The sequence below is a fragment of the Bombus terrestris genome, chromosome 4 (assembly GCF_910591885.1).
Source record: "Bombus terrestris chromosome 4, iyBomTerr1.2, whole genome shotgun sequence".
NCBI classification, from domain to species: domain Eukaryota; kingdom Metazoa; phylum Arthropoda; class Insecta; order Hymenoptera; family Apidae; genus Bombus; species Bombus terrestris.
This window is the reverse complement of record NC_063272.1, coordinates 13,511,291-13,526,706: the sequence shown is the minus strand read 5'-3', so window position 1 is coordinate 13,526,706 and position 15,416 is coordinate 13,511,291. Positions and strand designations below refer to the sequence as shown.

The following is a 15,416-nucleotide window of genomic DNA, read 5'->3' as shown; positions in this document are numbered from 1 at the left end:
GGTACCTAACATTTATTGGTTGGCAATGTAGGCCTTCATACACTTTTTGGACGACAGATCTATAAAACCATGAACGTAATGAAGTCTCATATAAGCTTTACGTAAAAAGAATATTTTAACAGCGTATAACATTTTTTATAAAAGAAGCCAAGTCTTGCAATATAATTGATTTACAAGTATTAAATCTAATAACTTTATCTTGGCAATTTGACAGTACGTTCTGTATTTGTTTCCCAAAAAGGTGGGGTTGCTTTATGCAGAGTGCCAAATAACCTGTTTTGTACATCCAATAATGTTGATAAATAGCCAAATTTGACATGTGTTACATGATAACAGATAAGTTTCAATTCTTGAAATCATGTGGAAATATTTTAATCGTTGACTCGAATACAATACAGTTCGAGGCTGTATCAGTAATGTGATTTCGAAAAGTAATTTTAAGAAATTTTAAGAAAATGACAACTGAGCAAAGTGCGCACGATCATTCCCTTGCAATTAGACAAGAAATACAACGTTTCGAAAGTGTTCATCCATCAATTTACGCTATTTATGACTTAATAGATCTGATATCTGATACACACATTGCAAAACAAATCCGCGAACATGTTGTTGCAATTGAAGGTATGATACTTATTGCAAAAAAAAGTAATATATATATATTTTTTTATTTTAATATTTCTAAATATATTTTTTTATATAATAATAAGCAAGTTATTATTTTTTTAATTACTATGAATTAAAATCTTTTGTTAATAGATTCATTTGTCAATAGTCATGAATGGACATTGGCTAGAGATGTTCCAGAATTACATTTGGGAATTATTGGTTCATCTGACTCAGGGAAATCTGCTTTAGTTCATAGATATTTAACTGGTTCATTTATGCATGAAGAATCTCCAGAAGGTGGTCGCTTTAAAAAGGAAGTCTTTATCAATGATCAGAGTTATCTCTTGCTAATTAGAGATGAGGGTGGTGTACCAGAGTCACAAGTACACAATAATATATTATATATATAATTATCATATAGATGTACATATGTGTATTTATGTATACATATGTTCAAAAACATATTATGCATATTATTGTGATAATATTCTTTACTTAATAACATTTAACACAGGCATCACTTATTTCAGTTTTCTGCTTGGATAGATGCTTTATTACTTGTATTTAGTTTAGAGAGTGAGGAAAGTTTCTCAATAGTTTGCAGTTTTTATAACAGAATGTGTTCATTTCGAAATATGTCAGAAGTACCAAAAATACTAGTAGGAGTTCAAGGTAATACTTATACATAATTATAAAAATATTTCTTGTTACATGAATTTCTTACACATTATAATGTACACTAATATATTTTGTATTAAATCATGTTTATTACATTATTTAGATTCAATTAATGATTCTAATCCCCGGGTTATAAAGGATGGTAGACCACGAAAATTGGCATGTGACTTGAGGTGTCCTTATTATGAAACATGTGCTATTTATGGTTTGAATGTTGAAAGGGTATTTCAAGATGGTAAATAGTTTAGAACAATTCCCAATGTTGCATGCAAATTTAGTTTTATTACAGAATAGTTCATAATGTAATAGTTTGTTTGTATTAAATTCACAGCATGCATAAATATCATTCATTTTTTATTGTATTCTTTCTTACATCATTACTATTATACTGCAGTGAATTTGATAAATATTTTGAGAGTATTCTGAATATTACAGTATGTCAAAAAATTATACAACATATATCTGCAAAACATTATCGATGTAATGGACAACAAGCAATAGATAATGAAACAAAGTATCCTGTTCCAATGATTGCCAAAAATACACAACTTCTGACCAAAGAAATGGAAGCAACAAATTCGTCAAAATTAAACGTGAGTTATTCTCTTCTTTCAATGTACTGAATTAAAAAATTTGTGTAACAATTTATATTTGTCCAGGTATCTGATAAAGATGAAGATTCTAGTAGATCGTTTCATCATAGTTCTACCCAAAATGATTCTGGAATAATGGGTGACAATTTTCATAATGCACAGAATCAACATGGAGATTTTAGATCCTCAATATTAACACCAACCACTATCAGGTTTAATTTTTGTAATATATAATTTTTTTTAATTACGGAAAAAATTTGTCTTATTCAAATTTTATTATATAGGAAATTTAGAAGAAAGTCTAATATATTTACTCCATCAAAAAAGGAAAAATATAACATGGGTGAGATGGGTGTTGGTAGGGAAATACCTGTTAAACAAGGATACTTATTTAAACGCAGTAGTAAATCTTTAAAAGAATGGAAAAAGAAATATGTTACATTATTGGAAGATGGTCGTTTAACTTATCATTCCAGCTTACATGTAATTGTATCGTAATTTAATATTTTTATAAACATTGTGCATTATGTTTAAGAAATTTACATATGTTTCCAGGATTATATGAATGATACTAATGGTAAAGAAATATTATTACAATATGTGACTGTAAAAGTGCCTGGAAAAACGCCTAAAGGTTCTAAATCATCCAATGCTCAAGGTGCTTAAATATTTATTTGAATCATCCTATATTCTATATTGTAAACAACTTGATTTCATTTTATGTGTATCTTAATTTACAGAAGATAGTTTTGAATTTTCTATCATTTCATTAGAAAATAAGACATGGCATTTTGAAGCAAATAATGCTGAAGACAGAGATAGTTGGATTTCTGCTATAGAACAACAGATATTATCGAGTTTACAAAATAGCGATGGTGATAAAAAAAACGAAACTGATGCTTTCAAAATGCATTGTATAAAGAACAAAGTATCAGGAAATGATGCTTGTGTAGATTGTGGTGTACCTAGTAAGTAGTTCACTTCTAAATTTATTAGAGAAGTCTTTTTGATTTTATTCCTTATATTCAATTTATAATCGTATTTTAGATCCGGACTGGGCTAGTTTAAACTTAGGTGTATTAATGTGCATTGAATGCTCAGGAATACACAGAAATTTAGGTTCACACATATCAAAAGTTAGATCTTTAGACTTGGATGATTGGTCGTAAGTGCGATAGCTACTTATTTTATCGTTTCAATTTTTCAATCTATGTAATAATGAATACAGCAAAAATAATAATTTTATTAATAAATGATTTGTTCTTGAACATATAATTATATAAGTGTATATTATTAGTATTGCATGTGAACTATGCATGTATATACAGCATAAAATAGCCTTGACATTAATTTTAGCGCAGGTCAGTTAAGTGTAATGTTAGCCCTTGGTAATGATATAGCAAATAATGTTTGGGAATATTGTCTAAATGGGAAGCAGAAACCAAATTCAGATTCTCCTAGAGAAGAGAAGGAACAATGGATCAGATGGAAATATGAAGACAAACTCTTTTTACCACCGATTAATCCGAACATTTCTTTAGGAAAGCTGCTTATTGATTCGGTTTGCCGGTAAATATTTTTAGACTTTCGGACGAGTTGTATTGTTATAAATAATTGTTGGATGATTTGTTGTATTAAATGTAATGTAGGGGTGATATGAGAGCATTTACATTATGCTTAGCCAGATGTAGTTATGAAGATATCAATATGCCTGTCAGTATGGAAGACTTAAGAACGCCTTTGCATTTGGCTTGTGCCACAGGAAATTTAGCTATGGCACAACTTCTAATATGGGTGTGTATTTACTCTTGACGGATTAAAGTATATATGCATATGTTATAAAAATCATATAAGTATTTGTATATTATTGAATAATTACAGCATAAAGCAAATCCACAAAACTTAGACCACGAAGGGCGTACGTGTATGTCGTATGTACGAGCACTCGAAAGAACGCTTGACAATTCATCAGATTCTATGGAAATGCAGAAGCTTCTTGAAGTACTTGAACAAGCTAGTATTTCTGGAGTAGATGATGTAGAAACTTCTCAGTATTAAAATTGTTTATGTTATGTACTTATTGCATGGAAGGTCATGCTTTAATTAATGGCTTAGAGTTGATATAATTTTTATCATTAATAGTACTGATACTTATAAAGACAACCAAAGTATGTTAAATGGATTCAAAGCATAAAACGGTCTATTTCTATAATATAGAAGACTTACATTGTATGTAACAGTATATATCTTTTTAATGATGGCTATAAAGTTCATAAAAAATTTGACCAGATATTTTAACGAATATAACATACTTTGCATATATATTTGTACATTGAAGAGTAGTTTGAATTAAAAGTATAATTCATACTATATATATATATATATATTTAACAAGGTTTAGGTCAGTGAAAGTATTGTCTAATAGTAAATTGGAGTGTACATTATCAATGACTGAGAGTACAAACACTCATAAATCTAGTTATATTTATACACTGAATACATTTTAATGTATTTGAAAAATGCTTTTATAACTTTTATTTTATTAATTATAAATTAAACATATAATTACCTCGCAATATAATCGGATTACTTTTAATACCTAACCAAATAAAGTTCTAAATTTTGCTTGTTTTATTTTGTCAAAGTATGTTGAAATCATTATTTTATTTAATTTTATTAGATGAAAACATTGTTTTGAGAACATAATATCCTTCACCTATTATACTTGAATCGTCTAAAAAAAAATGTTAGGAACAATTTCATGCATGTAAGTATTATCTTAAATATTATATTATTTATAAGAATTTTACCTAATGGATATATACTTGTTGGAAAAATCGGTAACTGACTATAGTATTTAATTGTCTTTAGTTTTCTCAATTTAGACTGAGATGAAAGTGAAATTCTTCTCACACTCGGAATTCTGAAAGCAACATATAATATATATTTATATGAAATTTATATTCATATAAATTTAAATTTATAATATGTATTATTATATTAATATAAATATATATTAAATTCGTTATATGAAAACGATATGATTTACTAAATTATTACTAAACTTACTCATGTAAATGTTGCACTGCTGAGATGGGAAGAGGAGTTGTCAAAGTATAAATTTTGTTTTGATGTAAATCACAACTTTGTATTGGCGATTTTTCACTGACATACTGTTTGAATACACAACCAAATAAAATTCTTAAATCATCACTTGAACATTCTAAATTATCTTGTATTAGTAATATAAATTCCAAGGATATGTGAATTTGTACCAAATATAATAATTTTTTTCTAAAAACACATACAACACATATTTGCGTTGGTCGACTACATAAAGTGTTCAAGCTGTTTTCTCGGAAACCTCAACAGATATTGACTAATTCCTTCTTTTGATTTCAATGGTACAGGAGGACTTTTTCTGTCATAATTCTTTAATTATGCAAAATGATGCAAAATACTTCAAGTAAATGCTATTTAGTTTCATAAGAGGTATGTAAATGGACAAATATTAATATGGCATGTCACTTTTAAAAAATAGAGAGTCTCCCTAGCAACCTTAACAGTTGTATCAGAAAAATCTATTGTTCCTAAAATAATCAGTCCTCGTGTAATTTAAAAAAAAAGTATTAGTCAATATCTGCTACGGTTTCTGAGAAAACAGATTGTAATATATATAATGTAATGCATTAATAACTTCATTATACATACCTATAGGTATCAATTGTAAATTCATTACAAGATATCTTTTTTAATTTTTGTTGAATATCATGCAATTCACCAAATCTTGCATTTGCTAAAATGCATATGTAATCTCTGCACAGCTTTTCAAAGCCCATGTCTATAACATATTCTAATGGTAAACTACCTGATAATAAATGTGAAATTACTTTCTCCTGATGTGGATTAGTAATAATCTTTGCAAACCTTGTTGAATTTGTATAATTAACCTAATTATATATATATTATATTATATTATATATATATATATATATATTAATCATATTAAATATGATCATATTTAATACAAAAAGTAAAATTAATTTTCTTTTTAAATATTAGTATTACCTGTGGCAAACAATCATTCACTAGAATTTTATCAAGCACTATATGAATGCATTTTATCATTTCAAAGTAACTTGAATTCTCTGTAAGCATTAATATTATTTTAAATATACAGGTACAAATTTACTTTTACATTATTATAAAGATAACATATACTCACTTATTAATAGTTCCCATAAAAAGTCTGTAAAATCCAAATTGTGTCTAAATGGAAGACTCTGAATATATTGATGAATTTTTGTATCATTTTCTAAATTTTCTTCATTTGAAAAATTAATTTTGTGTTTCTCAATATCACTAGAATGTCTAAAGCTGTAATCTCCATTTAACAAAAGATTTAAATTGTTCAATATATTATCATGCTCCTATTTTAAATAATCATCAAAATGACATTATTAAATCTTTGGAATGGTACATAAATATCTCAGATACAAAAATTTTTGGATACCTCTTTATATGGATTTATAAAATTATGTGGAAATTCCAAGGGAATTGTATTATAATGAGAATCTATATTCTTTGTATGACCTTCTATCATACACAAATATTGATTTAACAATAATAATTGTTTCCATAATTCTTTTAAAGGAGTATTATTTGAATTTGTAGTAACTTGAACAATCTAAATAAAACATGAATTAATTAAAGAAGAAATATGTTCAATTCATTATAATTAATTAATGTTACCAAATTATTTTTGGATGTTCTTGTAGGTGTACATGATAAACTACAAGTATGTATTTCTACACTTAGACTCCCTTCGAAGTTACTTTTTATATTATTATGTTTGTCAATCATTTCCTCTTTTGTTCCAAATAAATCAAAAGTACTAAATGCAGAGACAGCAATCTACATACATGAATAAAATTATGTTATAAATATTATGTATAGATTATTAAAAAGGATGATAATACTAACATCTTGTTTAGATGCATCTGATAGCTCCAAATGATCCTGAAACATTTTAGAAGAAGAGTTTTTAACAGTTTCAAAAGTTTCAATACCATCAAAACAAGCTTCTATGGTGGTAAACCATTCTCCTTCGATTGTTGTACCTAACAACCTGCTTTTCTTATGATCCTTGCCATCGCAAAGTGCAAATATTGGTGGAAAGGAATCATTTATAAATTCAATGCATATATTCAATGCAATGCTAAAATAAAATCATGCTGTTACTGTTACTAATTATATTTACCACAAGAAATATCTTTTATGTAATTCTTATAAGTTTACCATGCTTCTGTTCTACTTAGTGGTAGGTATTTTTCTTCCTCTTTATACCAATTTTGCTTTGTCAAAATTGTGCTATCCTCAAAATCATCTTCTCCTCCAAATGAATACTTCAAAGGCGATCCAGTAAGGTCAAATTCTAAAATAATCAAGTAGCTTCTATAACATGAATAAAAAAATTTTATTGTATAAAAAACTTACGTGTTTCATCAATATCGGTACATTCTGAATGATTATTAGTAGATTCAGAAGCCTGATAAAATAACAGAGAATATGTTTACTAAAATAATCCTTTTTCTAAAATGGTAACAATTATGCAACATACTTCTTTATACAGAATAAAATACGGTATATCTTTGAACTCTGGAAAAATACGATTTACATATGACAAACAAATTTTATCTACTTTTACAAGAGGATCTAACTTTTTTCGCAATAATTCAAGTTCAAACATTGTGATAATTATTTGTAATTCAGACTTGAACTACAGTTTATTCAATTTTATCTCATAAAATCGTTCCAAAAATATTTGAATTGCAATTTTAAACGTTTGAAATATTGTGTCCAAGAAGACATCATGATTTAATATCATTTAAGCTATATTTCTATGTGTTATTGTACATTGGATACTAAAAATCCCAAATTTCAATTTGTAAAACTTGATATTCGAATAATTTTAAATATGTGATGTCTATCTATTATAAATATAATTATTATTCAGAATATAATGCACTTGAGAAAAATATGTATAACACATATGATATATCGAAAGATAATGTTTAGCTGATTTTTGGAACGGTATTCAGGTATTCGTTGTTCGTCTAATCCTCGGACAGCCGTTTCGCGTTTGCGCTACTTGCAGTGGATGACATCGATATGTCAATACTTGTAAAGTACAAAATCTTGAAAAAGAGTATGATGTCGTAAAAATAGGAGATACTCAGAAAATAATCATAGTTACGTATAGTGATTAGGTTATGAAAAAGTCGAACAAATATTGGACAGGTGTGGGTAACATTTCAACAGTGTGTTTGTCCGAGGTGAAGAGGGACCGTGAGGACCTCGAAGACAGTGTTCCGAACTTTTACATGAAGGAACAAGATATTCCTGAATATTTGGAAGGCTGTGGTTTAACCACCTGTACAGCCGGCGACATGCCTGAGGATGTGGATGTCCTACGGGATAATAAAGAGCAAACGAAAGAAAAAAAATTGTCGTCCGCGTCCATAGCAGGACCAGACACTAAAAAAACAGTAACTGTCAAACACCCGGAATCGAATAAACCGAAGCCAACTACAAAGAAAGGGAAACCGATACAAGCCGATTTAGATGTTTCTAAAGAATTTACCAGATGTAAAGAAGAATGCTTAGAGCGCCTGGATTTAAGTAAATCGAATATTACTCATCTACCTAGTACGGTACGGGACTTGACGCATTTAGTTGAGTTTTATCTCTACGGTAATAAACTCGTTACGTTGCCGCCAGAAATTGGTTGCCTTGGAAATTTGGAAACATTAGCTTTGAGTGAAAATTCTTTGACAAGTTTACCAAATACGTTAGAGAATTTGAAATCTTTAAGAGTCCTTGATTTAAGGCACAACAAACTGAGCGAAATACCCGATGTCGTATATAAACTGACGAATCTCACAACATTATTTTTACGCTTCAATCGAGTCCGATATGTAAGTGATAATATAAGAAATTTGACAAATTTGACAATGCTGAGTCTGAGAGAGAATAAAATCAGAGAACTTCCTGCTGGTATCGGTAAATTAGTCAATTTGATAACATTTGATGTTTCCCATAATCATTTGGAACATTTACCTGAAGAAATTGGGAACTGTGTCCAGTTGTCTACACTTGATTTACAACACAATGAGCTTTTGGATATTCCAGATACAATCGGAAGATTAGTCTTATTAACAAGATTAGGACTTAGATATAATAGATTAACTAGTATTCCAAAGTCCTTGGCAAATTGTAAATTAATGGATGAATTTAGTGTAGAAGGAAACCAAGTATCTCAATTACCAGATGGACTGCTTGCAAGTCTTTCAGACTTGACAACAATCACATTGTCCAGGAATGCTTTTACTGCATATCCATCAGGAGGACCAGCTCAGTTTACAAACGTTTATTCCATCAATCTAGAACACAACAAAATAGATAAAATACCATATGGTATTTTTTCTAGAGCAAAGAACCTTGCAAAGTTAAACATGAAAGAAAATCAATTGACTGCTTTGCCATTAGATATTGGGACATGGGTCAATATGGTTGAATTAAATTTGGGTACAAATCAACTTACGAAAATTCCTGATGATATCCAATGCCTTCAAAATTTAGAAGTCTTAATACTTTCTAATAACTTATTGAAACGTATTCCTGCCAGCATAGCGAACTTGCGTAAACTCAGGGTGTTAGATCTTGAAGAAAATAAAATTGAATCTTTACCTAATGAAATTGGTTTCTTAAGGGACTTGCAGAAGCTAATCTTACAGTCTAATCAGGTAACTTCTTTGCCAAGAGCAATTGGTCATTTAACAAATTTAACATATTTAAGCGTTGGAGAAAACAATCTAAATTATTTACCTGAAGAAATTGGTACACTAGAAAATTTAGATTCACTTTATGTAAATGATAATGCTAACTTACACAATTTACCATTTGAATTAGCTTTATGCACAAATCTCAGTATTATGTCAATTGAAAATTGTCCACTTTCTCAAATACCACCAGAAATAGTAGCAGGGGGACCTTCTTTAGTTATTCAGTTTTTAAAAATGCAAGGACCTTATAGATCCATGTAACAAAATTAAAAAAATTATTTCTGATATGATTTAGATGTCGATTCTTAGTAAGAATGATACAAATGATATTTGATACTAATATCTATTAATACTACATTCTCACTGTAATGATCTCACATCAATAAAAATTATATAAATTATGGATATATAATATATGAAAATGTGCATATATTTGTATTCTCATAAGATGAATAATAACTAATCACATGTCTGCAATTATGGATATATAATATATGAAAATGTGCATATATTTGTATTCTCATAACATGAATAATAACTAATCACATGTCTGCGATACATTCTCGATATGAAAAAAAGAAACATATATAAATAAATTATGAAATTGGTGCTGACTTGGAAATATGCACAACCGCTAATAAAGCTATAAGAAAATAAATTCATGATGAAATATTTTAGATATAGTAATGAAATAAATTGTACTCATACTTTATTAATATATATAGTTCATATTTCATACATTTATTTTGTTTATTTTATGTATATTATTTATCAATATTATAAAATATAATGTATTTTAATTTTCTTGCAATATATTGTTTTACATTATATTATGCATTACAGTTATCTTGTAACTTCAAAGATACATTAAGTTCACAGTTTCTTACAGACAGGTACATGAATATCATTTTTGAAGATATAATTATTATTTTCAAGATTTACTATATAGTAAACTACAATGGAGTGAGATAATATTATTCAATTGAAGAAATACAATTAAGAATCGGCATCAATGATTTTATATTTCAGTTACTGCTATCCATTGCCATACAAACAAGATATTTTAACAAAAGAATTAAAATTATTTTTAATGATAAGTTTACCTTGTATTATAGCGTGAAAGTAGATATTGTGTTAGTTATTTTATGTTATACCACAGGAGCTTCATTTTTGAGAGGTTTCACAAGAAAACACTCTTCCAAAAGGCAAAAAAATCTATTTATATATCATTTAGCATACTGTAATGAATAACGTATTATTTTTTTATTTCTAAGACTAAATGTAAACAATCTTATATTTAAATATTCTAAATAATTATAAAAAAATATTTTTTTCACATTTGTTAAATAAGTTGCAATATTCAGTGGCAATTATAATATACATTTACTTATACTTGTATATGTTTACAGAAAAGTTAAAAATTCTGACATTTTAAAATAATTAACTGTAATAATTAGTGCAATTATGATTTTTAATTGAGTCATTAGTATGCTCTCATCAGATGAAGGAGCTGCCAAACAACCATACTATTATCTAGTTTTAATATTATATTATTGTAAGATCATTTTTTGCTGAGTTCCATATGTGCTTCTGATGTCATTTAAAAAGGCAAGTATTTTTATTATTAGTAAAATTTTCGTATTTTTTCTGCACTGGAATATAGTGCCAATATCAATTACAAATAATTATATCATAATTGATCGCATTATTGAATATGGTGAATTGTATACAAACTTATATGTATATGTATATATGTATGTTTTATATTGGATTCATAATTGTAACAGTTGATTGGATTTTATTTATAGCCAACAATATATTGATTTTTAAAACATGTTACAGATTCTTACACTCATACACCTGATACTACCTGTTTTTCTTAGAAGCTAATAAATGCAATCATAAAAATTTGATTTATAATCTATTTTACTATGCAATGGCTGTGCAATAAGAAATTAAATAATTAGCACAATTTTAATTGTATTAATTGTATAACTCAAAATAATATTATATTAATATATTGTAAGTTATATATATAGCAAACAGATATTTTTTATTCTTTAGTTAGTGTTATTTCAATATATCGAAAACATTGACTATATGCTTGTTAGTAAACAAAGATTATAGGTATTGAAACATTGTTGTGTATGATGTAAGTGAACAGTAGTATTCATAGATTCTACTTCAATTTTTTTAAGTTATAATATTTTGTAAATGAAAATGTAAAATTATTATTTTTGAGAATTATGGAAACATATAAAACATAGAATGGAACTTAGCAAACTTTTAATTATAATTAAGAGAAAGTATGTCTATTCTGTAACTGCTCGTTGACATAAATGTATGATTTGTTATGTGTCTATTTACACAATTTTTCTACACTAGTTATGTTTCAACTATAATATAATGTAATGTATTTGCATTAAACTTTGTCTTTCAAACTTCTACAACTTGTCTATAAAATAAAGACAGATAATAATATTGTATAAATAAGACTTTACCTAACTTCATGTTAAAAATCTTTTCTTTATGCAATGTCAAATTTTGTAGATTATATCAATAATAAGTTTTATGCTATTAATAACTTTCAAATTAATTGAAATTAATTAAATATTAATGTCAATTTATAAATTTCATGTCAAATTGCTTATCTTTGTGTTATAAACAATAATAGTTGTGTATATAATTTACAAAATATATTCATTCATCTTCCTTACTAAAAAACAAAATGTTGCAATTGAAATATCATTTTCTTTTAACAGTATATACTTGTGTATGTTTAACACACAGTGAAATATTAAATAAGTATCAGAGTATATCTAAGAGTTGCCAAAAAGAGTGCTATAATACAAATTGTTGTGATAAACTGTTCAACAGTTTTAAAATACATAAGTAATACTATAGTATGATTGAAAAATGATTAAATTTGTATGAAAATGAAATGAATTACTTTTCAAATTATAATCTTGTTGAATAGTCTATCAAGTGCGACATTACGTATATATAATTTTAAAATGATATTAATGTAATTCAATGTATATGAATATATAGGATGCTGTATATTTCTAAATATATAAATATAACATAAACATTGTGGGACTGATTTTATTCAAATTATTGTTTAATACTGAAATTAACTTATAAAATACTTTATTATATATATTAGTAATTTCCGCAATATTGCAATTACACTATATTATTTTTACGAAATGAAATACTTCTACGAATACATTAATTCATTTCTCTCATCCTGAATTTCTTACATTTTTTTTTTTTTCATATTTGAGAGAAATAAGACTTCGTGTTTTCATAATAAATCTTCCGAACTTTACATTATGTTTAATGTTATCACACTGCAATTTTAAATATGATACAATGAAAAATATAATTTCATATAATAAGTAATAGCTATATTATATACTTTAGATTCTTTAGATTCTTCAATAATTTTAGATGGAGAAACAATATTTTCAGTCAAAGCACTACCGCAAAAATTAGATTTTTGGAACAATTTTCTTGCACTCGTAAATTCTTTCATCATACTTGTACCTAATTTCCGATTTATCATTGTATTGTATACATTTTTCCCTGAAGTAATTATTAATCTAAAATTAATATACGTCAATATAAGTCGCTCTTTTTTATTGAACATAGTAAAGGTAATATCTATAAATATTAACAATAATACCTTATAAGTTGTAATATCTCTTCCGAAAAAGATTTTAGATCATCTAAAGTAGATTCATAATATTTTAAATCGGTTTCTGTATTTTTGTTACGAATGAGTATTATTTCCTTATTGGTAATATCAATTTCATTTTTTAATTTTAATACTTTATTACACATATCAACTTTGTTTAAATTTTCACCAATCACAGTGTTATATTTACATTTGTGAAGTTCGTCTACTTTTGTAATATGACAATTTTGATTAAAAATAGAATTAAAATTATGCCTTAAAGAAAAATTCCAAATTTCGTTACAAAATTCATCTTCTGTAACCCATACTTTGCAATTTATATTATCCTTTAAAGTAAAACAATGTCAAAATAAATGTAGAAGATATATGATGTATATATACATATTTAACAAACAGTTCTAGATTTATTAATAATTTACCAAGTCTTTATATCTTTCTTTGAGTATTTCTTTTTTAAGTCGTAACGTATTAGTTTTTGTATTTAAAGTACCTCTAATAATCTTTAGTTCTGTACTCTTATTGACATATTTCATTAAATGTAAATCGTATTTTTCATTATTTGGAGACATCATGATTTTCATGAATATGTATGTATACATATACATATTAATTCATAAGACAAATACATTAACAGTCATTAAATTTTTTTATATAATTTCCTTTAAAATATTGTCCATATTCTTCTAAGGATTTACAACCATCGATTAAGAATATTATTTTTCTTAAAAGATATATTTCAAAATACTTGCTTACTATAATTTATTTATTAAATCTATAAAAAGCCACTGACTAATATTAAATATATAAAATTAAAAAATTTTATATATATTTTTTTCACTTTATGATACTTACTATATATGACTCGTGATTGGTAATTTCCGTTAAACATTTCCAAATAACCTACCAAAAGCAATTACATTTTGTGTTATGGCGTGTTGGAAGCTTATTCAGTAAAGTAACCTATTTTGCATGTAAACAAACTTCGTTAAAAATTGTATTGGTCATCGAATATAAGTTATTAACGGATTAAATATAACAAAGTATGAATATAAATATAATATGAGTTCAAGCGGTTTGAAAGTGTTAAAGAAAAAGTTAGTATAAAATTAAAATATTTTTATGATTTCTTTACTTCTCAATTATTTTAGTAATATGTTTCTCATGAAAATGCTATAATGGAAGAATAACGGATGCATAATAGTATAAAATTATAATTGATTTATACCACTTTATAACATTTACAGTAATTCTTGCCCACAAAAGGTACGATGCCAAAAATGTCTGGAAATGGGACATTGGAGTTACGAATGTAAGGGAAAACGAAAATATTTACATAGATCTTCACGTACATCGCAATTAAAGAGAGCCTTACAGAAGCAACAAGAATCTAATGGGTAAATTTGTAAAAACATGATTAAATTATTAAGTTTCAAGACAAAAAATCTTAATGCTAATAAGAATCGTATGCCATATTTACAGTGAAGACCATAAAAAGGAAGTGAAGAAAAGTCGTTTACAAAAAAAAATGAAAGAAGATCCTAGTAGTTCTAGTAATACAAATTCTAGTGCTGATAGCAGTAGTTCCAGTAGTAGTAACGATAGCAGCAGTAGTAGTTCATCTTCAGACAGTGAATCAGATTCTAGTGATAGTGTTTCCAGTAGCAGTGGTAGCAGCAGCAGTAGTAGTAGCAGCAGTAATAGTAGCAGTAGTAAAAATAGCAATCATTCTAACAATTTTCTATTTTCAAAAAGACATTCTAAATAAACAATTTTAGATAAAAAATAAAAAAACCTTATGATAAGCATATTCATTTTTTAAATATTTATGAAGTACTCTCTTTTTCTTTGTTCATTCAAATATAATAAATGTGCATACAATAATTTCATTGTAAAAAATTGAGATATTTAAAGTACTTATATGTAACATATTTTAAATAATAATTTATATATCGCGGCTTGTAATAGAATTTTATTATTTATATTATGATACCAATA

The 15,416-nt window shown here is 26.6% G+C and overlaps 5 protein-coding genes across 11 annotated transcripts; 3 read left to right on the top strand and 2 right to left on the bottom strand.

Annotated features, from left to right (window-relative positions):
* The first annotated feature begins 42 nt into the window (after window positions 1-42).
* Window positions 43-4,453, top strand: LOC100647017 (centaurin-gamma-1A). Its single transcript, XM_003394912.4, has 13 exons — window positions 43-621; window positions 757-989; window positions 1,137-1,278; window positions 1,388-1,519; window positions 1,720-1,877; window positions 1,944-2,089; window positions 2,162-2,360; window positions 2,433-2,535; window positions 2,618-2,845; window positions 2,925-3,042; window positions 3,234-3,446; window positions 3,527-3,671; window positions 3,759-4,453. The coding sequence occupies exons 1-13, from the start codon at window positions 456-458 to the stop codon at window positions 3,933-3,935; spliced, it is 2,160 nt and encodes a 719-aa protein (XP_003394960.1). The 5' UTR covers window positions 43-455; the 3' UTR covers window positions 3,936-4,453.
* A 23-nt stretch (window positions 4,454-4,476) lies between these two features.
* LOC100651279 (protein zwilch homolog) lies at window positions 4,477-7,869 on the bottom strand. 2 transcript variants are annotated; one of them, XM_048404791.1, is made up of 12 exons: window positions 7,498-7,869; window positions 7,374-7,425; window positions 7,176-7,311; window positions 6,861-7,095; window positions 6,630-6,791; window positions 6,391-6,564; window positions 6,103-6,307; window positions 5,946-6,025; window positions 5,589-5,827; window positions 4,947-5,171; window positions 4,688-4,800; window positions 4,477-4,611 (listed from the first exon to the last, which is right to left on the bottom strand). In XM_048404791.1, the coding sequence occupies exons 1-12, from the start codon at window positions 7,624-7,626 to the stop codon at window positions 4,541-4,543; spliced, it is 1,821 nt and encodes a 606-aa protein (XP_048260748.1). In that variant the 5' UTR covers window positions 7,627-7,869; the 3' UTR covers window positions 4,477-4,540. The 2 variants fall into 2 exon arrangements, with proteins under 2 accessions (XP_048260748.1, XP_048260747.1); XM_048404790.1 differs by having other exon boundaries at window positions 4,528-4,800.
* Window positions 7,870-8,014: 145 nt separating this feature from the next.
* Window positions 8,015-12,646, top strand: LOC100647139 (leucine-rich repeat protein soc-2 homolog). The gene has a single exon (XM_003394913.4). The coding sequence runs from the start codon at window positions 8,150-8,152 to the stop codon at window positions 9,980-9,982; it is 1,833 nt and encodes a 610-aa protein (XP_003394961.1). The 5' UTR covers window positions 8,015-8,149; the 3' UTR covers window positions 9,983-12,646.
* Window positions 12,647-12,854: 208 nt separating this feature from the next.
* Window positions 12,855-14,364, bottom strand: LOC100647653. 3 transcript variants are annotated; one of them, XR_007223609.1, is made up of 5 exons: window positions 14,274-14,364; window positions 13,841-14,193; window positions 13,410-13,747; window positions 13,143-13,309; window positions 12,855-13,074 (listed from the first exon to the last, which is right to left on the bottom strand). XR_007223609.1 is itself a non-coding variant. In XM_012307936.2 (5 exons), exons 2-5 carry the CDS (start codon window positions 14,024-14,026, stop codon window positions 12,967-12,969), a joined length of 816 nt encoding a protein of 271 aa, XP_012163326.2. In that variant the 5' UTR covers window positions 14,027-14,193; window positions 14,274-14,364; the 3' UTR covers window positions 12,855-12,966. The 3 variants fall into 3 exon arrangements, 2 of the variants coding, with proteins under 2 accessions (XP_012163326.2, XP_048260755.1); XM_012307936.2 differs by having other exon boundaries at window positions 13,143-13,326; XM_048404798.1 differs by having other exon boundaries at window positions 12,855-13,309.
* On the top strand, window positions 13,879-15,383 carry LOC100647375 (zinc finger CCHC domain-containing protein 10). Of its 4 annotated transcripts, none has more exons than XM_048404801.1 (3): window positions 13,879-14,008; window positions 14,685-14,815; window positions 14,901-15,383. In XM_048404801.1, exons 2-3 carry the CDS (start codon window positions 14,709-14,711, stop codon window positions 15,184-15,186), a joined length of 393 nt encoding a protein of 130 aa, XP_048260758.1. In that variant the 5' UTR covers window positions 13,879-14,008; window positions 14,685-14,708; the 3' UTR covers window positions 15,187-15,383. The 4 variants fall into 4 exon arrangements, with proteins under 4 accessions (XP_048260758.1, XP_048260756.1, XP_048260757.1 ...); XM_048404799.1 differs by having other exon boundaries at window positions 13,885-14,008; window positions 14,666-14,815; XM_048404800.1 differs by lacking the exon at window positions 13,879-14,008 and adding an exon at window positions 14,334-14,515.
* Window positions 15,384-15,416: the final 33 nt, after the last annotated feature.

Bases quoted from the DNA above. Each gene is read 5' to 3' on its own strand.
- LOC100647653 (XM_012307936.2), bottom strand. From the start codon at position 14,026: ATGTATATGTATACATACATATTCATGAAAATCATGATGTCTCCAAAT. The intron at 13,748-13,840 runs GTAAATTATTAA...TTTACTTTAAAG, and splicing joins AAGAAAGATATAAAGACTTG to GATAATATAAATTGCAAAGT. The intron at 13,327-13,409 runs GTATTATTGTTA...TATTAATTTTAG, and splicing joins GAGATATTACAACTTATAAG to ATTAATAATTACTTCAGGGA.
- LOC100647139 (XM_003394913.4), top strand. From the start codon at position 8,150: ATGAAAAAGTCGAACAAATATTGGACAGGTGTGGGTAACATTTCAACA.
- LOC100651279 (XM_048404790.1), bottom strand. From the start codon at position 7,626: ATGTTTGAACTTGAATTATTGCGAAAAAAGTTAGATCCTCTTGTAAAA. The intron at 5,172-5,588 runs GTATGTATAATG...ATGTGTTTTTAG, and splicing joins TTTACAATTGATACCTATAG to AAAAAAATTATTATATTTGG. The intron at 4,801-4,946 runs GTAAGTTTAGTA...TGTTGCTTTCAG, and splicing joins GCAGTGCAACATTTACATGA to AATTCCGAGTGTGAGAAGAA.
- LOC100647375 (XM_003394915.4), top strand. From the start codon at position 14,481: ATGAGTTCAAGCGGTTTGAAAGTGTTAAAGAAAAA. The intron at 14,516-14,665 runs GTTAGTATAAAA...TAACATTTACAG, and splicing joins TTGAAAGTGTTAAAGAAAAA to TAATTCTTGCCCACAAAAGG. The intron at 14,816-14,900 runs GTAAATTTGTAA...CCATATTTACAG, and splicing joins AAGCAACAAGAATCTAATGG to TGAAGACCATAAAAAGGAAG.
- LOC100647017 (XM_003394912.4), top strand. From the start codon at position 456: ATGACAACTGAGCAAAGTGCGCACGATCATTCCCTTGCAATTAGACAA. The intron at 2,090-2,161 runs GTTTAATTTTTG...TTTATTATATAG, and splicing joins TTAACACCAACCACTATCAG to GAAATTTAGAAGAAAGTCTA. The intron at 3,672-3,758 runs GTGTGTATTTAC...GAATAATTACAG, and splicing joins TGGCACAACTTCTAATATGG to CATAAAGCAAATCCACAAAA.